Genomic DNA, 22,337 nt, shown 5'->3' with positions numbered 1-22,337 from the left:
TGGCATTTAATGAAAGTTTGATTGTTGTCAGGGCAGTGATCTGCCGCTCAGATTCTAACATATGGCTCCTACAAATATTTCCCTACTTGATCCGCTGTAAACCCTCTGCCTCCAAGGAAATAGGGACAGGTATTTCAGGAAGTAGCAATGAATCTGGGGAATGTACTCATCTATCTTCATACCAAAGTAAACAGGCTTCTCATAACTAAGAAATGAGGCTTTCCTATTGGGCAAACAAACTTCAATATTGAACTTTCAAACTGTGTTAGTCCCATTTTGCAGAGAGGGAACACTGTTTAACAGTGAGACAGGGAGTGTGAACTGTTTGAAAGAAAAGGGTAGCACAGGTTGCTTATGGACTTATCTGTCATTGGGATTGCTTTGGGAAGATATTTGTGCCTTCCTGTAACTGGTGCCATTCTAAAAGCAAAGAAGAAATTCATTCCCAAAATTACTCTTGAGACACGTGCTAGTTAGTTATCAGCAGTAAGATAACTTGCATGGTTTTAGAACTTTGTGTGAATTGGGGAGAAAAGAAACAACAGCCCTATTCCAAGAATTGTGGAATTTGTTTTTTTTTTAATTGGATCATTACACTGAGGCCGTATGTAGTGATCACACTGACAACTGAAAAGGCACAATTGAATGGAGAGGAAGAGGAGGAACCTCTTTAATACTTTCTTGAACTGCAGTTCAAGAAACAATGTGTTATCCTAATCCTACTGACATTTGTAAGTTAAAGCCTTAGTTGGGCTTAGGTTTGGCTGGGTATATTCATTTTTCACTGGTTTTTTTACATAACATCTCTAAAATACACATTTTTACACTGATGAAGTTAAATAATTCAGAAATTTTGAATGCTATTAAAAAGTGCCAGGTAATAGAGGTTTGGGATTTAAAAATGATTTCATGTATAGAATTCATCTGTTCAAAAGAAGGAAACGTATTTCAGACGATTCCATTGCTGTGAGCTTTGTGTCCCATGGAGAAGGAAATTGGTGGCAAACACTGATGCCAGATCAAGTTTTGGCAAATTTTGGAACTGTATCTGGCAAGTAAGGTGCCTTTGTGTGATAAATGACATCAGTTGGTGCAATGCATCCCAGCAGAAACCTGAGTTTGATGTCAAGATTTTGCTGTCGAACTGAAAGTCTCTCTGCATCTTTTCAGAAACAAAGGACGGACTATGTAGGAAAACAGTCTGACCCGGTTCCTGCTACTCCTTCGCCACCTCCCACACCTGCTCCTGTCCCAGTGGCTGTCCCCCTCCCTCCCAGTGCACCAGCACCTATTCCAGTTCCCGTGCCCAAGGCGCCAGCAGCCGTCAGCCGCCAAAGCAGCACCTCCAGTGACAGCGGTGGGAGTGTCGCACGAGACACTCAGAGGCAGAAGCAAATTCCTGTGGATCGTAAGTTTGCCTAAGAAACGAGACAAAAAGTATTTCTCCCGTTCCCGTGTGTTTTGCTCACTCCTAGAATTCCTTAAAATTGTGTTTCAGATAAAATTTTAATGAAAAATTTAGTTTTAACCCCGTGTTTAAAATACGGATTTTCTGTGTTTGTTCTGACGCTCCATGATCATATTGGTAAGTAGGGACAGAACACTTCGACACTTGTCCCAGTCCTAAATCCTCTCCTTTTATGAATGTCAAGGATCTCTAGTTAGTGACTTTCAACACTGGAAATGCCCATGCTGGTATTCTGCCTAATGTACATTTTCCACCTAAACTCACTGCTGTGTTACAACCTAAATGCTTTTAAAAGTGTTTTTACACTTCAGTGCATGAACATCCATAGTTGACTTGCACCATTCTAAAACATGTATCCAAGGCTTGGAAGAAGACTTACAGGTCTGGCTGATGCATAGAACCATGTTGTAATAGTGTTGTTGGAGGCTCATCTTATGGTGAGGTCCTCCTGGCTTGGTCAAAGCAGCAGCAACTGGTAAGCCATGGAACTTTCATGCCCTTGTCTTATGAGGTAGCTCTTTAGCTGGAAAAGCTTGGTAATGCCCATCCAACAGTGTGTGGCTGTCATGAAAAGTTCTGATTAAGGCCACCTTGTAAATACAAAGCCCAGCCAATGCTGAGGCTTGACTGAAAAGCAGGTTGGGTTGGAAGAACTTATGTAGTCAGTAATTTCTGTCCTAAATTGCTTAAAAAGCAATGTGATTGTTTGACTTTGTAATAACTGAAACATATAGTCAAGAATTTGCTGTGACTTTTAAAGAAATAGCTGTTAAAATAATAAGCTTTTTGTAGTTCAAGCTTTTTGACAGCTTTTCCCATCCTCTGCCTCCCTGCCTTATCAGAAAATCCTGCTTCCTCCTAAGGTTAGAAACTGGTACTGAACATAAGCCTTTGTGGGAAAAGGCTTCTTTTTCCCCTGTCTCCAGTGGATGGGAAGTATGCCTGTGTAGATAATCACATGTCTGGTTGAGGAAGGCTCTGGGAACCTTTTAATATATTCACCTAAAGGACAGTCTGGCTGGAAATTATAAATGAAGAACAGCCTGGCAGGAGGAACAGGCTTCACTGCTGTTTCCCAGAGAAAAACAGTAGGGCGAGCTTCTGCCTTAGTCCTATTTTGGGCAGTTTGTTACTTAAATAAAATCAGAAACCCAAGCAGTTACAAAATATGTGGAAAGTGAGAGTGAATTTCACACGCACACACGTGCACAAGAATGATGATAATTTTATTTCCATGTAAGGACTTTGCATGCCATAGCATATCTGTGTCCTTGAATCCATGATGGCCTTCTCTATCCTTCTGTGGAAAATGAGAAGACCATCCTGGCTTCAGGCATAGGGTGTGAGGTGTGAAGGGTTGCTGTAGACTAAGTGGTTACAAGACATCTCTTGCCCTCTCAGCCCCGCTGAGGGTGTGGGTCACACAAGAGCTCCTGTACCCTCCCAGAGCTGTCACTCAAGCCCAGTTAATGGACTGCAGGTACCACAAAGTCCTTGCAGAATAGGTGCCTCCCCAAAGGTGATGGCCAAACCCCACCTGTGCAGCTGCTGCCCAAGTACCCACCTGACTCCTGCAGAGAACGATGCAGAACCTGCTCCACCCCCGGAGTGTCCTGCTTATTTCTGGTAGCACATCTAACAGCAGTAACAACCTGTTATCCAACAGCTAAATATTTGTCTTTTGATACAGTCTTGGTCCAGATAAAGAGTAAGTCTTTCAAAATCTGTGTAAACAGAAGGAAGATAGCAATGTTCTCTCTCTCTTCCTGCTTGGGAAAATAATGGGTGCATGCTTCAATAACATTGCCTGAAGGCTTTACTCGTATAACCCATTTCAGATTTTCATGTGTATCACTGAGCACATGTCACTTGGGTTTCTAATTCACACTCTGGGGAGGGGGAAACCCTACACAGTAGGGCCTGAATGCCTGAAATGTTATACTAGAGATATTTTGTCCACTTTGAACCTGGGGCTACTTTGTAAAAGGAAAAAGCAAATGGCTAAACCAAAGTTTTTTCTTTTTTTTTTTGCTGTGGTGATTCAAAAAAAATAAATCCTAGAGGCCTATGTAAAGCTTGTTTTTATTTGTGTAACTGCCTAGAGATGTTGATCCCTGGAGAGGTTTTGAGAGAATATAAAAGGAAACATTTTTGCTATCTTACATTTTTTTCATATTGAAGTTGTGTTGTTTTCTTCTGTTCTTATCAGTGTAATGGGAGAAAAGGAATAGCTTTTGCCATGTGAGTGCATCAGAGAAGGTGCTGTAGTTACTGTTTGTGTATCAGAGTGAGAAGGTTGAATAAAGATTGCTAAAAATGTCTTGGCAAGGAAATCCTGAGAATTTTTGAGATAATTTGTGTTGCTTGTCAAAGGATTTTTATAGTTGTTCCAGAGTTTCAGCACAGAGTGGTCAGCTGTGCTAAATCAGTGTCTTCTGTGAGCTCAAAAAAGTATTTTTGAGATGCACCTTTTGGATGCTACCTATTTTGGTGAAGGGATCCATACAAATTTCTATATGCATTTTAAACAATTTTCAGTGTCATTATAATTGATTTTGTTGAAATGGCTGGAAAAGCATTTCAGTTTGTTGCCTGCTAATGACCAGCCACTGAACTAAATGCTTCAGACAAATGAGTTCTGGGGAATAGGGAATTCATACAGTTTTCTTTAAAATAAACAAACAAACAAACAAGCTCTTGCCTATGAGACCAAGTACCTTTTTTTTTCTTTCCCTTTTTTAATGGAAAATGTGACAATATTTCAGCTAACCAGTTGCTCCAGGCTTGGAGTGAATTCAAATTTCTTAAAATCCCTTCAAAAATGTGACTATTGTAATAGCTCATTAATGTAATGAGTGTAATGAGTGATATGTGTCAGCAGCTGTGAAATATTTTTCCCTATGTTGATTTGCATTAAACACTTGGACTTTCAATTGAAAAAAATGTTTGTGGAAAGTACTACCTTTCCACAGTGTAAGCAATCTTATAAACTCCCTCATCCTTTTTTTTTTTTTGTTTTCATTTTTAAAACATGACACTTGTAGTTGAAGAAAGGCAGACCATGACAATTGAATACTCTCCATGCGCATTTTCTTCTGTAGCTTGGGTGCTGCCAGAGTGATCTACACCTCTGTGTGACATCCAGCTCCTGTCTCCTTTCTGGGTCTCAGTTGAATTGTGTTTGGGTTTTTATTTTTTGCATTTGTTTTCTTTCACAAAGAGAGGATTGGGAATCTTGAAATATTCCTTGGGGGGGGAAAAGGACGACAATAATTCAGTCAGATCTAGCGAATGAATCTCTAAAGAAGAAAAAGAAAGTTTAAGGTTTACAGTGGAGTATAAGAAGAGACCTGGCTTTGATAAAGCAACTTTGAGAATAACTCCTGTGGGACCTCTGTCTTTAGGCAGGAAATCCCAGATGGAGGAGGTGCAGGATGAACTTGTTCACCGCCTCACCATCGGCCGGAGCGCTGCCCAGAGGAAGTTCCACGTGCCACGACCCAACATCCCAGTGGTCAACATCACTTACGACTCCTCCCCTGAGGATGTGAAAGCATGGTTGCAGTCCAAAGGATTCAACCCTGTGTAAGTTTGAGGGCAAACATAACGAAGACTAATTTAAATTATTCTCCTGTCAGTAGGTAGGATGTGGTCTGACCACTTTTTTAAAATCGAGCAGCCAAGAAATGTCAGCTGCACTCTTGGAAAAAATACTTTGTTTTTACCTATATATATACACATATACATATATATTTATATATATATAAGTGTACCTATTATACATAAAAATAAAAATAGATGTCAATGTGGTTATAGATTTACAGAAGTATAGATATTTATTAGCCTCCACCAAAAGGTGGTACTCATAACAGATACTCAATTGACTTCAGGAGTCCTGTTTTATAAAAGTTTTTCTTAATTTAGTAGCCCTACCTGAGGCAATGTGGGGTGAAGACAACCTGCTTCTCTCTGTTGGCTGGTGTATTTTTGCTCATTTCTTGTTTGTTCCCTTGGTGTGACCCCAGGACTGTCAACAGCCTTGGTGTGCTGACAGGTGCTCAGCTCTTCTCCCTCAATAAAGAGGAACTGAGGACTGTTTGCCCAGAAGGGTCGAGAGTCTACAGCCAAATCACGGTACAGAAGTCTGCCTTGGAGGTATGGATAACCCTTCTTACTGACCTAAGCTGGGTCACCAGTTTTGAATCTGTACAAGTAAATAACTCTTTCTGTGAAGCAGATGGTTTTTCCTCAGTTCCCATCACATTGATAAGCATTATTTCTATCTGAGTTATTTGATATTAATTCAATGAAACAGGGGTCCAAAAAACATTAGAAATAGTACTCGGGTTTAAGACATTTTGTGCCATAACCAGACTGCAAGAAGTCAAAATAAGCCAAAAAGAGCTTTGGGGAAAACAACAGGAGAGAGTAAAATGCCCTTTCTTTTTCTTCTTGCTTTGCCTGGTACTTGGACAAACAGGTAATCCTGGTACATTTGGTGGTGTTGTGTTAGTTTTGCTTTGTCTTTTTAGGGGAGATTTGATCTATTAGGCATGAGAAGATGGTAGAGCTCACTGTTGAATCTCAAGGCCTTACAGGTCAAACCTTGTGGCACCTGCATTGGAAGGTTTCTAAGAGCAGCAAACACTTTGGACACTGTGCTGCCAGAGTTACTGAGTAAAGGATAAAGTGTTATATCTCTGTATTTATTGCTCTGCAGCAGTGGTATTGTTTTTTAAACACCTTAAAAACTTGTATACAGAGCTGTGCTGAGGACAATGCTTGCCAATTTTTAAACCAGTAGATTTGGAGATGCACCTACTTCTTTTAAAACTTGCTGTGGCAAGTGGAGAAATGGACTTGATAATGTCTAGAGGTGAGATTAACCCAAATGAGAAGCTATATTCTTCATATCCCATTTAAAAGAAAATCTTGAAGTTTAAAATGTTTTTCTATCCTCTTACAAAACTGAGACTGTCTTGCTTAAATGATTATAAGCTTTCACTGCCAGGCACAGTTTTAAAGGTAGATTTAAGATGATGCATATTTTACAATTTGCCTGATCAGTGTGGATCAGAGAGCACCACTTTCTAACGTTGTTAAAATTGCTTTATTCCTTTCTTCAAGCCCTATTTTCCTATGAGGGGAAGGGAGAAATATTTCACCTTCGTTCTTAGAATTATAAGTCACTACAGCCCAGAGCAACCCATTATTTCCTAGTGAAAATATATGCATATTCTTCAATTTTTTTTGAATGTTAACAATCTTATTTCATTTTTATAAGACTGCTGTGTACTGAGACGGAAGTGCCTTTGTAGTGGAAGTTAGTTTGGAAAGCAGAGGTGCACTGGATTGGAGGGATCTGTCCTTTTTTCCCCTCCATGCTGTTATTCTGCTTGCCTCAGTTAGGTCTCACTCTGCAGGAAACTGAAAAGTCCAAACTTGTCTAATAGGTCCTCTACAAGTATTAATAAAAGGGTGCTGACAGTTTAACAAGGTCATTCAATTTTGTTAGTGAAAAGGTAATTGAAATATTTATTTCTCCTTGATATTTGAGGTTTAACTGATGAATTTCAAAATTTATGCAATTCCTGGTGGCTTTAACCTGTTGTTTGTTTGTTTGTTGAATTTTATCTTCAAAGGAATTGCATCTTCATTTCTCTCCCTATAGTATTTCAAATCACAGGGTTTAGGAAGGCTGTTCTTGTTTAAGAGAGGCTATGGGAATGAGTATCACAACAAAATGTCTACATGTGATCCAGCAAAGATGAGCTTTCATGTTCCAAACAGGGCTATGTTATTATTGCTCAGATTGGAAAAACTTCTAATAACAGAAGCATTTAAGCACATGCATGCTTGTACCAGTGTCAGGCCTATTTTACAATTGAATGCTTTTTATAAGCAGTAACAGGGCTATGGGTTTGACCACCATAATTGTCCTACATGATTAATGAGTGCCAAATTTTCATGGAAGTTCTCTGGCATCCTTTGTGTATCACTTGTGGTGTCATATTGCAATAAATGCCCTGGGTATTAAATACAAATAGCAATAAGAGCCAGAGGCAGAGCAAACCCACACACTCTCTGGCACTACAGAACTTTATGCCTTGTCTTTCTTTTTAATTTCTACTTGGGATCTTCCACAGGTGTTTCTGGATTCAAACCATTTCTGCAACCGAGGCCTTACTCTCAGCTTTGGGGCTGCATTCCCAGATACGAACGACCAGATCTTCCCAGTTTCTTTTTAGTGTTCTTCTACCTCAGGCAGAAGATTTTTATAATTTTATAATTGGAATTGCAGTTGTTGTTGGAATGTAATAATTTTACCCTTACGAGGAAGGAAATTAATAGGCACCACACTTTCAGTTGTTATACTTTATTTTCGTGGTAACTCCATTCAGCCCAGAATCACACCAGAGTTTAAAGCATCCAAGGAACTCCCAATGGAGTTGTGTGGCCCCTGTATGAACATGACCGAGTAACAAACTGCAAGTGCAGGGAAGGTGTTTTGGGGTTTAAGAGCTTTCTGGACCTGGCCAAGCAAAAGCTGAAAGATAACTCTGTGAGACCAGTGTGTCAAGACAGCAGAGAGTTGGTCGTAGCCAAGGCCAAACACATCCTTTCTGCCAGAGGAAGTGGTGGTGGCCAGTAGGGGTGTCCTGGCAGGAGGCAGGATGTACCATGCTCCGTGTCCTGATCACAGGATCCCTCTTGGGAGCTCTTCCTGGGGCTGCTCCAGAGAGCTGAAGTTGACTTTATATACCAAGTACAGGACATTGCAGCAGTTTGGCTGGTCATATTTGCTTCTACTTTACATGGGTTTACTTTTTCCTTGCAAGTTGAAAATATTAATAAACCTCCATGATTATAGGGGTTTTACGTGTCCATTTCCTTAAGTGCTGCTGAGCATTTCAGGCTCTGGTGTTGAAAAGTGCTCGAGAAGATAAGTGTAGAGACACAATATCCTGAACACCACTTCTGTCCTCTCCAGAAAGGAACACTTGAGTTCCACATTCTGAACCTCTTTGTGCTCCACCAGTGGGAAGCACAGGCACACATTGCTTTAAAAGTGAAAATGGTTTCTGTCTAATACATGTATCAAATTACCTGGAAGAACAACTTATTCTCTTTGACACCTTGGTGAAAGGAATGACCCAGGCACAATCCCAGAACTGGGATTGACTGATGGAGTTTACCTCATGATCTGGTTAGAGACTAAGCTGGGTAAATCACTGTGGCCAAGGTCTAGCAGTCTGTTCCAAAAGTTGTATTCCTAAGAACAGCCCTGGGCTGCTTTGCTATGCTGTCCCTCACCTCTGAGTAGGATGTGCCTATTGTGCTGTGCCACGTGTGTCTTGCAGCTGGTTTAGTCAAGCAGCTTTTCAAGCTCATCAGTCATGTTGTCACTGATGTTATCAGGAGGGCAAACTCTTTCAGCTTGGGCTGCTCAGTTGTTTTCAGAAAAATATTTGTGACCCCTGATAAAGCACGTTGTCGGGTATCTGCTGATGGGTTTTTGATGCATGACTTCAGCAGTGGGTGACTGCTGCACTTGCTCTGTATCTAAAACCAAAAGGGCAAGGACAGAATGAATTAAGACAAATAAAACTGCTTTCTCGCCTTCAGAGCATCACTTATAAGTCCCCTGCTTTGCCCAATCCACTCTGGGAGAAGAGAGCAATGGTAATTTAAATAGAAGGAACATTGTAGCCTCCCTCCCTGTGGACACCTAACTTGTCTGGCCAGGTCAATGGCACCAGATAAAGCCCTGTAATGGATATAATGGGATAAATCTAAATTGAAATGTATGTAATAGGATACATTTTCAGTGTTCAGAATCAGCTGAAGGATTTTCCCCTTAACAGTCTTGGAATTTCTTTTACAGATTTCAAAAACAGTTTCTGCTTCCTTATTCAGAGGCTATTTTGGAAGCTTTGAAGTTCTGAAGGTCATGTCATAGCCAAATAATACAGTAGCAGATATGGCTCTTGCTTTATAATCCCCTGGTTTTATTCAAAGTCATGCACACTTTGGGAAGTTCTGCTCTATTGGATATGTGTCCTGGCCCTGCTAATAACTTCATTTATGTTGTCAAAGCAATCTGTTTGCAGCTGGCTCAGCAGACCTGTTTTTCACTCTAAAAAGGTGAAATAAAGCCTTGTCCTCACAATACTTCACTCTTCCTAATCCTGTGATATGGTTCAATTCTAAGTACTGTGCTACAAGTTTGAAACCTGTGTCTCTGAGCAGCAAATGCACGATGGTGTATCATGTAATGTGAGTGACTGGGATTGAATCCTTGCTTAGCCCTTGGCTATGCAATCCCACGTGTTTGTGTGAGCTCTGCATTTACATAAATCTAAACCCATCTAGGATTTATTTTCAGTTTTTTAATTTCTAAATATTATTGCCCTGGTTTTTAAGTACTCAGAGGTGGAATCCAAGCAAACTTGCTGACCTTTAACCCTCCTTTTGCTGAACCCATATTTCACCCCATACATATCCAACACTTCCAGGGCCTTGTGTGAGAATTAAAGATGCTCAGCAGTGCTGAAGGGCGAGCTCAGACTTTTAATCTGCAGGCTTTTTTCTGGTCTGTATGTAAGGGTAGTGTAAATACTTTCTTATTGGAGCTGCAAGGTGAGTTTAATTTGTTCAAAAACCTGTATTAATAAAATACTGTAAGAGGAATGTCATCACATGCCAAAACCACAAATAAACTCTTTTTCTTTTTTGTTTATAGGCAAACAGTGGTAGTTCAGAACTGCAAGAAATTATGAGAAGACGACAGGAAAAAATCAGTGCAGCTGCCACAGATTCAGGTGTGGAGTCCTTTGATGAAGGGAGCAGCCACTAAATGTGTTTCTTCTTTTCTTTAATTTCCATTGCCCATAGCATCATACCATCCAGCTTTGCTTTAGGAAGCAGTGAAGGGGAATGTCTTACTATATTGTAACTTAACTAGCCAACACAAAGAAAATTTACAGTAGTCTCCACAGGAGTACCTGCTGCTGCCTTCTCTTCACGAAAAATAAACAGATGAGAAATTCAGTGGAGCTTCCTGGCAGGTGAAAATATTGGTACATGATTCATTTACACCCAAAGATGAGTCTTGGCTTTATGGAATTAACATGACAGACAAATTGTAGCACATCTTTGTGATTCATCTGAGGGAAGCTGAGCCAGCAATAAAAAAAGCATTTGACCCCTTCAGTAATTATAAGATTCTGAATCCCATCTCTTGCTGTAGTGTGCAATTATGTTTTTTTTGGCTCAGTCTTTCTTGTCATGCATTCGGCTGCAGGACGTTTACTTAAGTTGTCGATGCCAGCAATTGGAGAGGAAATCTTTAGAGAATGAACAGCAGCCCAACATAGACTGAATCTTTCTTGCATCACTCCCAAGATGTTTTATTACTAATGATGCTGTTTATAGCAAAATAATACTCCGTACATTGATTTCATCAATACTTCACCCATGATGAACTATAATATTGCACAAGAAGGAATAACTAGAAAATAGTAACACAACTCAGCTCAAAGAGGTGATGAGATCTGCTGTAGCTGGCCATGCAACAACTCACAGTACATTTTTTTTTTAATATACTTGCATTTTTTTTTTGCCTGTAACTTAACCCATCAAAAGAACAGTGTATAATCTAGACTTCTCTGTGTGTTGATCCCAGATATCAGTTTTTCCTCATGTAAAAAACCTGTTGTTCTTTTATAAATGTAATCTTTTGGGAAAGTGGATTCCTGGAGGCAAAAGGGGGAAAAGAAGAGGTAACATCCTTTCCAGAAAATGTTATTTTTGAAGATGAAATGATTTTTGTCACAAAATGCTCTGTTATGGTCATGTGATTTTATATATAATATATTTATTATATAATATATAATATCACTTAATTTAGACAAATTTAATCATCTAGTTTGATTGAGTTTCATAGTGCCTTTTTCACATGAATCAGCTTAAAGTCTGCAATAAACAGTATTTCTTGTCTGTTAAATCGTTGTATCTTTGTGGCTACAAAGGCAGTAATGAAATAAGAAAGTAATCTTGGTTTTTGCCATTAGTTTACTTTTCCTCTGCATACAAGGGAAGAAAAGAATCCTATTAATTTTTCGCAAAAGAAAAGATTAAATTCTTAATAAATTTATTAAGTGCCATTTATTGTAAATGCCCTCACAGATATTACTTCTGTGTGTTGGTTATGTATCTATGTACTTTTTTACATTTAATATATATTCTTTATGCCTGTCTGCATAAGCATGGTCTTATTCAGAAACGGGTCAGTAAGTGATAAATCCTAAACTGAAGACTTCAACTGCTATAGCAGTCACTAAAAAAATGGATTCTTGTCTTATCCAGTGAAAAAAACAATGATTCTCAATTGCTTTCTCCCTCTGGGAAACACTTCAGCCAGCACACCAGCGTCATGACTACATCCATTCAACACACATATAGAGCTTTAGGGGAGAAATTGTCTGTCTCACTCACTGCCTGTCATTAAATGCCAAGCCCAGATCTCCAAAGGCTTGGCATATTCTCTTACTCAGAATTCCCTCTTCCCCACACTTTCTAGTCAGCATCCATACCTAGCCTGAAGAGTGGAGATGTGAAGCTGCTCTCACTTTTAAGTACAGGAGTAGGAAACTTTTTAAAAGGTCTTAGAAATTCATATTTAAAAATTAGTCCCTGTCTTTTCTCATGGAAATTAGGTCTGATTCCATTAAAAGCATTGTGGCAGCAACCTGCACCTCTATTTCCCTGCTAATTACCAAAATAGGAAGCCAATATTCATCCTCTCTGCAATCCTTATTCTAGCATTCAGCACATGGTTGGCTTTTGCCCAGAGAGAGGCATCAGCTCTGAGACTTTTCTGACTCTGTGGAGTTTGTCATGCTGAGGTCTCGGTGGAAGGACCCATAGTTCATCTCTGAGAAAAAAAAAAAAAGAGGTGGCTTCACAGCTGGGAGTTTTTTTGAATCTGGATTACTGTGTGGCTGTTGTTTAGAAAGAGTTTGAATGTGGTCAGTGTTCTCAGAGGCATCTTTGGAGATATTTGGGATGGGGGGGGGGGGGGAGGAAACTTCTTCCATACACTGAAGGGATAAGCAGAATAATCTGGGGTTGTATCTGTCTTTTTTCATAGTTCCTAAATTAGCTACTAATGACTTAACAAGCCAGTACAACTTGAGTTGTATTTTACCCTTTAACTTTGCTGAACTAACCTTTATGATTTCTGTGTTACAGTCTGTGAAATCTGGGGCCGAGGCAGGTATTTCCCTTTCTGCTGGAATTTCCTTGGTGGTTTAAAGCACCATAGGGAGCTTCACCCCTATGCTGTGCAGTTTTTGAATTTTCAGTTTGTTGGCAGTTATAAGAAATCAAAAGAAGATCTCATCTGGTGTTCCTCAAATGAAAATATTTACTTCAAAATATTCAGTGGTTTAAATGAAAACAGTAGTAAAATGCAGTGTTCCATTCAAAATGTTTTCTTTAGGATTTGAGCAGTGAGGCTTATTTTTTAATACTAATATTAAAAGGATATGACACATGAAAAATGTCTGACAAGGAAACAAAACAGTTTTTTATATATCAAAGAAAGTGCCTTATTAGATGTTTGATAACATAGGGACTACTTTGCTAATTTGCTACCAACAATCTGCCTTTTTAACTGGGTGGAGGGAAAGAGTTTTAGCAGTGCATGTTCACTCAGCAGTTTTATGTTTTCAGAGCACAAACATTTTAATATCAGCAAGGCACTTCTTCCCACTCCTTTAGGCTGCCTGTTCCCTTGGGATGCCTTGGAGAGAGCAAACCACTGTGAAACCTCACATTTAATTCAGAACGAACTTTTCTAACCAATAGTGATGGATAGAGCAGTTTAATTACCTTCTAGCAATTCAAATGTTAAACACTGCTTCATTCAGAGAAATTGTGATCTGTAAGTGAGATTTTATACATATTTGTATTGCTGCAAAGCACTTTGCTGTATAAATGTTGGTGGGTTTGGAGGGGTCTGAGAAATAAGTGCAGACTTCCACGATTGATGTGTGCAGAAATCAATGGTTATGAGGCAGTAGGTATCCAAAATGGTATGATAGTCTGAAATGCTCAGAGCTCCCAGTGATTTTGAGTGTATTCTTCAGTCTTTGTGAACCTCTGAAAGCATCTCTTGAAGGGCTTTGCTGGACAGTAACCTCAGTATTTTGATAATTCAAGGGAACAAACAAATATAACCGTAAGATGTAAATTAAGTCCTTGTAATTAGGAAACTTGTTAATCACAGAATTTTTATTTTGTTCCTATTGTGGGAAGGCATTTTGAGTTTTCAGCTTTTTAGGTCATATACAGAAGCAAGCTATAGCTTGAATACTAGACCCTTGTCCAAGCAGGTATCTCCATTCATTTTCCTGGGCTGTGTCTCATGTACAAGGGAGTCATGATTATGGGAACCCATATTTCTGGCCAGACTACTGCTTCATAGGAGCCCAGGCTTTTTATTATATTCTCCCTCAACTGTGAAGTCTGTGTAGTGTCTAAAACAGCCCTGTATAAGGATTGAGTCTGATATATCAAGAGTATCTGAGGGAATACTTTTGTGCTCAGCCTGCCACCTTTGCATGCTTCCCAACAGCATTATGTATGGGAAATGCAAACATGAGGGACTCTGTATTGGGTTCTGTGTTTATTTCACAAACATGTTGAATTTCTTCGGTGACTTTGTTAATTTTTTTAGCAATTAAGTGCCTATTTAACTGTCTCTGGCTCTCCTGTATCTTCTTTGAGTTTCTCTGAGTTGCTTAGGTTGCAACTTCGGCCTTTAAGTACTTCCTCAGCATTCAGACCAAAATGAATATCAAAATACTTGTCTGTGCTTCTACTCCTTGATAATTTTTGCAGTTTAAAAGAGGAGATGAAAGAAAATAGGGAGCCTTCCTAGATGCTTCCTAGCCACCAAGGCAGAAAAGCTCAATGCACCCTGATCCCACACACATCAAGAGCATTAACAACTTCAACCACAAGGAGTGGCTGAAAGCAACAGCTTTTGCTGTCTCAATGAAAATATAGTTTTCACACAAGCCCTGTAAAAAGTTGGAAGTGGGAGGGAGGTAGTGTGACACTGTGGTTAATGAATGGAGGGAGGGAAAGGCTGTTTTAGTGCATAGGATGATGATGTTGATTATTTGACAGGGGAAATTTGTCTTCTTTTGGTGTAGGGAAAACAAACCAGTAAAATGAAGTAAAGCACAAGTAAGGCTTCCCCAGCCTGTTCTCAGTCCTGGTGTGAGATTTGAAGGAAACAGTTCTGAAGACCCAAGGATGTCAGGGTGCGCTGCACAGGACATGCTAAGAGAGGCAACACTTCCACACATGGCTCTAAAAACTTCTTAGCACTTCTAAATCCTGTTTCTTAGGTTTACCTGTTTGCTCCTTCCCTGGCAGCACACACAGCGTGAGGCAACAAGGATAAAACCTGCCCTAGTTTCGATGGATGGTCACTCACTATGCAGAGCTGCTTTGACAGACATCTGGGTCAGTAGATGCTGTAAGAGCAGCAGATCAATACATAACATCCATAGTGTCAGCAGAGCTATGGACATGAAACCCATAATTCAAAAAACCTATTTCCAAACCTGAAGCTCCAGCCAGCTTTACAGCTGCGATGACTCGAGAGCTTTATTCTGACAGATGCTGGAAACAATATTAACATGCAGAATGTGTCCAAAACATCCTTTCAGACTTCTTTTGACGAGGTAAAACCCAAAAGTATGATGTGTCAATTCAGGCTTAATGGCTCTGCATGAGTCTTCTGAACCACATCATCTTCCAGACTTGTTTGTTACTTCAGTTATGTCTTGAACGCTGGGAGAGGTGGTTTCCACTGTCATCCCAACATGCCTGCTTATGCAGTTTTGCATATTGTGGGGAGTAGGAAAAGGTATTTTTGTGAAGGAGTTTTCATTGTAATTGATTTTGTGATTAAGTAGCTATTAAAGGCAAAATACACACCTGTTACTGTGCAAATGGAATAATTTTTGACATGCGTTCAAAAACTGCCTAGTAAATTCAGGCTATTCAGGCAGTGCCGTTTGCAACAATGTGATTTTGGCATCTTTGCAGCAATCTTGTACCCTGTCATGTTCAGCCAAGCTTCTGTTACAGCCAGCTCACACTGTGATATTTTGTGGGCTTATGAATGATTTAGAAGTAACCTGCTTACTCTGGTCTGTGATACAGAATAAATACAGACTCAATGGGCAATGGCCAGGAGGAGGCTGTACATGAGAAAAGAACATTTGTAGGTTGGTTGCTTTTTTTTTCCCCTGCCAGTTCTCTAGAGGGGTGTGAACGTATTTTCTGAGTAAATATGTAACGAAACTCTGAAATACATTTTTAAAAAAGCATGGAGGCAAGGTCTAAACGGTCAAGTGCTCACTTATAATTCTCCCTTCTGCTCACATTAAGCCAGACAAATCTTTGCTGTTCCTACTGGAATGGCAAGCCCTCCATCTGAGGCACACCAGTGAAACAAGAGAGAAATGTGTACCACTGAAGCCTTTCTTGTTACCAGCCTGCTCTGCCCTTTTGCATCCATCTCTATGCATCATACTTGGAGAAACAGCACCTCTGGCTTTAGGACTGGGATTAGTGGAAACAGTGGAAATACTATTAGATGCATGGAAACAGAAGAGGGGGAAATGCATATCGTACCCATTTAGTAATGAGAGGGGGAGTCCTGTTTCTTTAATACCCTTTGCAAGGACCTGTTTTATTTGGGGTTTATGTTAAGTCTATGCAGTTTTGCATACCACATGTGGGATATTTTGAAAGAAGTTATCCCTTGTAACCAGTACAACGTTGATGTAGATATTAAAGGAGTATACACCTATTTACCTGTTAGTGGAATAACTTCGGAAGAAAAAAAGAGGAATATCAGCTGAAGGAGGTTACCAGGCTTCTAGAAGTAGCTGAGCTTCTGAACTACAGCCTGGTACCCTGCCAGGTGATAGCAGGCCCGAGAATGAATGACATAAAAAGTACATGCAGGTGTGTTTGCCCTTTTGCTAACAGTGACTTCTTGACAGGTAAGCAATCCAGTGTGTTTACTTTCAGTTTGTTTTGTTTACATTGAGTACCATTGCTGCTGACTTCCAAGGAGGTGACACAAAGCAACAGGTTACAAAAAAATGCCATCAACAGCCATTCTGGCAGCATCCATGTCACAATACACAATGATGTACCGGAATTATACAAAGACCAAAAAAAAAAAATATATATATAGCTAATTATTCTGACTAGAACAGAAACCGACAGCAAAAAAGTAAAGAGCCCCCCACCCTGACCCCAAAGCTCCTGTAGGAATCCATACTGACGCTTTGGCAGCCTTGTAGCAATAAAGCAATAACCAGCCCTTCACATGCCAAAACCTTGTCTTCGTAAAATTGTAAATTCCTGGTTCGGAGAAATAGTTATGTCCATTAAAGCACCTTTTTTTTTTTTTTTTCCTCTTTCCACCCCTCTAACCTGAACCAGCTTCATGTTTTTACACAGGGTTAATAATTATTAAAAACAATAAACAAATGAGGGGTATAGGCACCATAGACTGCTCGGACAGTTAAATGCTATAGTATTATATGCTAACATATCCCAGCTTGAAACTCAGCTGCCCTGCGATTAGACTGATCTAAAACAGGAGCCTCATCAGTGGCATTACTGAAAAGGTTGGCAAAAAGAGCAATCCCTCTGCTTAATTAGTAGCAGCACAGTCAAGAACCGAAACCACCCCCTCTCTCAGTGTCGGCTGCCTGCTCCAGGCTTCGTGGTTTGCATTTCTGCTCGTCAGTCCGTTCCTCAGGTCTTGTGCTCCCCCCAGGCCCCACGTACATTAGTGCTGTAAGGAAACAGTCAAATCCATGTACCCAGCAAACCCCCCACCCCCCCACCCCCTCCCATCCACTTTTTCACAATCTCCAGATTTCTTCATGTATGTTCATGCCTCGCTATTCACTAATGAGGTATTATTAGATACTAACAATGCCTGCTCTCCTAGGGACGTTAGCACTGACCAGTGACACATGAAGAAAGCTCTTCAGTCAACCATTAAAAAAATATTGCACTTACTTTAACCTTAAGCCCAACCTGCACAGCAAAAAAAAAATTATCAAAGAAATGAACCAAGAGTACCAAACAAAACCCCAATACTCTGGAGCAATCTATCTTATGCACGTATAGTGTCTTTTCCTTCATGTTGTTTAGCTGAATTTGGTCCAGTATTTAAAAAAAAGTCCAGAAATTAAACAGTTCAAAAGACACCGCAGGCTTGTTAAGGCTTTGTCTCCCCAGTGCTTCAGAAAGGTAAAAGTTTCTTTCATTGTCCGTGTACTGCAAAGCAGCAATCTCTCCTGGCACAACACCTGGCTGTCCAAACCATCAACAGAAAAAAAATCAGAAGCAAGGGAAGATGGGTGTGCTTCATGGTCTCACCTGGAACGGAACAAACAGAATGCTTTAGAAATAAGAAGCGGAAATAAATACAGTTCTTAGCATTTGGCTTTACTGACCCTCCACACAAGCTGGGAATGCAGCCCACCAGCACAGGCAGCTGGGTTCTGGGACTCAGATCAGACAGTAAACTACCTAAACAAGTGAGGCAAATCTGGGTTCTTTTACAGGCAGGGGAATGACGTTCACAGAGGTTAATAATGGCACATGTGGAACACCACAGACACACACTGGACACAGCTGGTGGTGGTGCCCTCAGCCCAGCCCTCCACCAGCTATTTGAGGAACCAGTTTGAGTTGAAAGTCTGCAGCTTCCTGCTCCACCCGAAAGTGAATATTACAGTCATGGCTGGGTTACTGCTGCCACCTAATGAACCGAAGCTCAGTAGCTGGGAGAGCAGTGATGCACATCCTCACAGCTTGTCCCCAGCAGCAAAGCTCTTGCTACGTCACAGCCTCGTGCTTTGCTCTGCAGCTGGGGACTGGGCTGGGCCAGTTGCACGCCACAGGCCAGGCACAGGGGCTCAGTGGAAAAGCAAGATGGTCACTTCACTTACCCTACTGATAGTACCAATACTGGTAGAACCAATGCTGGTTCCCTGGTTCTAGATTTATGAAAAAAATTTCCCCAGCGTTTCACGTCAGAGCTTTTTGGTTACCTTCTCACCCTCCAGCAGAGCATCCCCCAAACTTTGCCGGCCTGGGTAACCTGGTACTTGGTTAAGTGACTTCAGAATGACTGAAGGTATTAAAGTCCTTCTCTCCTTTAAGCTTTGTAAGGAGTGGTAGGACAAGTGGCAGGGAATGGTGAGATGGCTTACTCAGGAGTTCTGGATTCTCTTTTTCTTTGAACAATGAGTGAGCCCATATATTCTTACACTGCTGTGGAAAGTGCAGGGGATTATTTACTGTGACAGGCTACACAGATTTTCCTTGCACTCTCCACGTGAACACCAGAGGGGAATAAGCCTCGGAAAGCTCCTGGAACAAACACCTGTGATGCTGGCTGCTGCCAGCAGCTGGAACGTGAGGCTCTGGGCGTGGAACAGGGCAGGGCTTGCCTGACTTACCACCCGTGGCTCTGAACTAGGACTTGCTGACGTTCTCATATATGACATCGCTGATGCAGAACTGCTGCTTCTTCTTTTGCCACATCAGTTGCACACACTGGTGGATAAAAATGTACTGCTCCTGGAAAAAAAGACCAAATGAGTGAGCATTTTTGTGCCTCAGAAAGCATGGCAAAAACCCAAACAGTGAAACAGTTTGGTAGCTCACAGTTTGATAGCCTGCACAGCTCCATCTCTCTCACCTCAGCCCATCATGATGTACAGTGAGTTATCAGCTCCCAAAACAATAGCCCACAACTGTTACAGGTGGAGGAAGCATGAAATCCACCTGGCACCATAATCACTTATTAATAACCTGAATGATGACAGAAGAGTTGAATCTGAGCTAAGGAGGGTCTACTTTACATTGCCCAAAAATGAATGAATTACAAGAATTGCTTTATGTGCAACAAATTGCACCCATGCCACATATGCATCTGAAATATTTTAATGAGGTTCGTGATCCTTAGTGGTTTTTTCTCTACCAATAAAAAGATAAAACTTGATTTTGTTCACAGAGCAGTTAATTATTTGGGGAGTTATCAACATCTGTGCAGGTGACACTATAAGTAAGTTGGGTCAATCACATGCACCACTGTATTTGTGGAAAGGTTTCTGTGCAACAAGAGCAGGGTTATCTTTGGTTTTGGTTACAGACTGACTTTTCTTAGGATCATCATTAGACAGATTAAACACTGTAATTCAATTCAGAATAACCTTAGTTGATGACTTTTTGATTTCAAAGAGAGAGAAGGCAAATCCTGATGTATCCTTACACTAACCTTTATGTAAATGAGGCACAGGGAGCAAGCAGATCCCAAGCAAAAACAGCTGTTCCAAACCCCAAGTCTGGATTTCAGCCCCTATCCCCAGTGGCCTGCTGATGCCAGAGATATCAGTGTGAGTTTGAAGCATGTTTCAGACCACAGAAATGTCAGGATTTCCTCAGCCCCACTAATTTGGAGTGACTGTTTCAATTCATGATATTCTTCATTCTCATCCCCCTTTTGGGCCTGTGCCATTTGTTTTTTTTAAAGTGCTCACTGAGGCATTGCCAAGTTTCCAGTATACAAGGCAACATGAACTCAGGTCAGCTGTCGGTGGTTTCAGATTTTGTAAGAAAAGACTTTTCAGTGGCCTCTGTGCCTGAGTGTCAGTGTCACCCAGTGACCCCTAAGGCCAGGCTTGGCCACTGCCTGGAGCAGCAGGAGCTCAGCAACTGCCCTTGACATCAGCCCCAGGCAGGCAATGAGGTTGTACATGGGAAAAAAAATTAAAAAAAGAAAAAAAAAAGGAGGAAATAAAGGAGAAAAAGAAAAAAATTACCAAAAAAAAAGCTCCACAACCAAAAAACACAACAGAAAACTACATCCCTTCTGGAATGATTAACACAATTCCAGTTGAAATGAATCATCAGGACTTTTTTCTCTCTTTTTTACATATGGATCTGCCTTTGGTTTAACATACTGAATTGTGATGAAAAGTGGCAGTTTGATAGGAATGATCCAGGATGGACTGAGAATAATGAACTTTTTTTCATCTCCAGATGCTAGTTATTGTCACTGTAGGTTTTCTTGCTCCTCTCCTCTCCCTCCTAAAACTTTTTTTTCCCCAGTACATTTTTCCAGTACATTTTTCTTAAAGGCAGAAAAATAACTACCCAGTGGGTATTTGGGTAGGAAGAAGGGCAAGGAGGGTGTCTGGCAGACTCAAAGTCCTTCTTTTCTGTTTTGCTCGTAATTTGTATTTCCATTGTGTAATTGAAATCCTGTGCTTGGCTAGATGATACCAACGTGATACTTGAACAAGGTTGCCTGATACTGATATCATTTCATGAGCTAATAATCCCCTCAGCAAGCTCAATTCTTTTCAATGTGGTTTGAAAATCTCATATGTTAATCTCTTCTAGTGCATTGTTTGAATATTAATTTCACAGAAGATGAGAATAACTCATCCCCTCTGGAAGATATCCATGAGATTGCAGATATATCATCAGACCCACCTATGCAGCAGATTAATAACGTGACAGTATTACAACAAAGATGAGAACTTAATTATACCTGTTCACAGCCATTTGGTCAAGTGTTCAGCGACATGAACGCACTAAATGGACATGACAGTACTTTCACAGTGTTGAAGCAAACGGATGTTACCTCTGTTTGCACCATGGACATTCTGTAGGACCGCATGTCGGACACCAGCCCCAATATGTCGACGAACTCGTGGTCACGAATGTGCTGTAAGAGCCGATCCAGGGCTATGAAGGTTCCTGTTCGTCCCACTCCAGCACTGCAACACAACACAGACATGCATGACATGCATCTCATTTCAGGCTTTTCTGGAGGAGGCACACACAGGACAATCAGTGCGGAAAGCAGGAGTCCTGCAGCTGTGATAATCAGACAGAGCAAACCTGAGGTCAGGCAGGCTGGTTAACCTGTTGGATTTAATGCCATGCAATCCATCATTGATTGATTCAGCAGAGTTCATGGTGGCTCTGCAAACATTTCACCTTTTTGTACTACTCTTCATGCATTTACACACAGAATGTGCATGCACATGCTCATCCACCCTTGGCTGTCAGCTCTTCCTGCTTTCACTGCCACCCTCACAGAATTCATGAGAACCCTCTAACTCCAGAGGCTGTAGGCAGAAGTGCAGAGATCTGCTTGGCAGCGATTGCTGCACAAAGGCAGCGAGGGTTGAACCTGCAGGACTCACTTCCACAGCTCTCCACACTGCAAAGCTCTTGGCTTGCACAGGCACTGCACTACTGCACTTCATCCTCACAGGACAAACCACCCAGAAGAGCCTAAACTCCAGGTTCTGACTTAGGAGCACAAGGCAGAAATAGCAACCACTCCGCTGAAAATCTTCATTCCCTCAAAGGGAAGCTTAGTGACTAGTAAAAAAGACATACTGCTTTCATTTAGGGATTCTTACGTGTGTATGATTCTTTTCATTGTGATGTCACATGTAATGTTTAAATCTGATTTCACTGACTGTGGCTTTAGAGGTTTTATAGAGTTTCATACAGCATCCCAACACCATACCTACTACTAAGGGTAGAAGTGTGCATCTTGGCAAAAGTTCTTTTTTCTGCCTTCTCATATTTTTTCTGAAAAGCCCTGAAAGTATTTAAGAGTTCATCTCAACACAGTTCAACATAACTCTCACAAAACAGGTGTGGTTTTTTTTCACTTGTGTTGTGTTAATTTCTTAAATAAGATGAATACAACAGAACTCTGATG

The 22,337-nt window shown here is 40.7% G+C and overlaps 2 protein-coding genes across 14 annotated transcripts in view; one reads left to right on the top strand and one right to left on the bottom strand.

Annotated features, from left to right (window-relative positions):
• The window catches only part of EPS8 (epidermal growth factor receptor pathway substrate 8), a 137,774-nt gene extending 126,150 nt beyond the window's left edge, over nucleotides 1–11,624 (top strand). For all 9 annotated transcript variants that reach the window (XM_039379359.1, XM_039379368.1, XM_039379351.1 and 6 more), the window contains 4 exons: nucleotides 1,171–1,408; nucleotides 4,873–5,053; nucleotides 5,494–5,623; nucleotides 10,212–11,624. In XM_039379359.1, the coding sequence (XP_039235293.1) occupies nucleotides 1,171–1,408; nucleotides 4,873–5,053; nucleotides 5,494–5,623; nucleotides 10,212–10,325 (663 nt within the window). In that variant the 3' untranslated portion in view covers nucleotides 10,326–11,624. The remainder of the gene's footprint in view (nucleotides 1–1,170; nucleotides 1,409–4,872; nucleotides 5,054–5,493; nucleotides 5,624–10,211) is intronic.
• Nucleotides 11,625–15,109: 3,485 nt separating this feature from the next.
• PTPRO (protein tyrosine phosphatase receptor type O) overlaps nucleotides 15,110–22,337 on the bottom strand; it is a 155,134-nt gene continuing 147,906 nt past the window's right edge. For 4 of the 5 annotated variants that reach the window (XM_039379331.1, XM_039379340.1, XM_027747437.2 and 1 more), the window contains 3 exons: nucleotides 21,240–21,375; nucleotides 19,048–19,168; nucleotides 17,425–17,959 (listed from right to left, as the gene is read on the bottom strand). In XM_039379331.1, coding sequence (XP_039235265.1) covers nucleotides 19,064–19,168; nucleotides 21,240–21,375 — 241 coding nt within the window. In that variant the 3' untranslated portion in view covers nucleotides 17,425–17,959; nucleotides 19,048–19,063. Of the gene's footprint in view, nucleotides 17,960–19,047; nucleotides 19,169–21,239; nucleotides 21,376–22,337 lie in introns of all 5 variants that reach the window. The other variant, XM_027747436.2, reaches the window with a different exon arrangement.

Source organism: Pipra filicauda, unplaced genomic scaffold (assembly GCF_003945595.2).
Source record: "Pipra filicauda isolate LSUMZ 115617 unplaced genomic scaffold, ASM394559v2 scaffold104_size2351352_pilon, whole genome shotgun sequence".
NCBI lineage: Eukaryota > Metazoa > Chordata > Aves > Passeriformes > Pipridae > Pipra > Pipra filicauda.
This window is presented reverse-complemented; position numbering and strand designations above follow the sequence as displayed.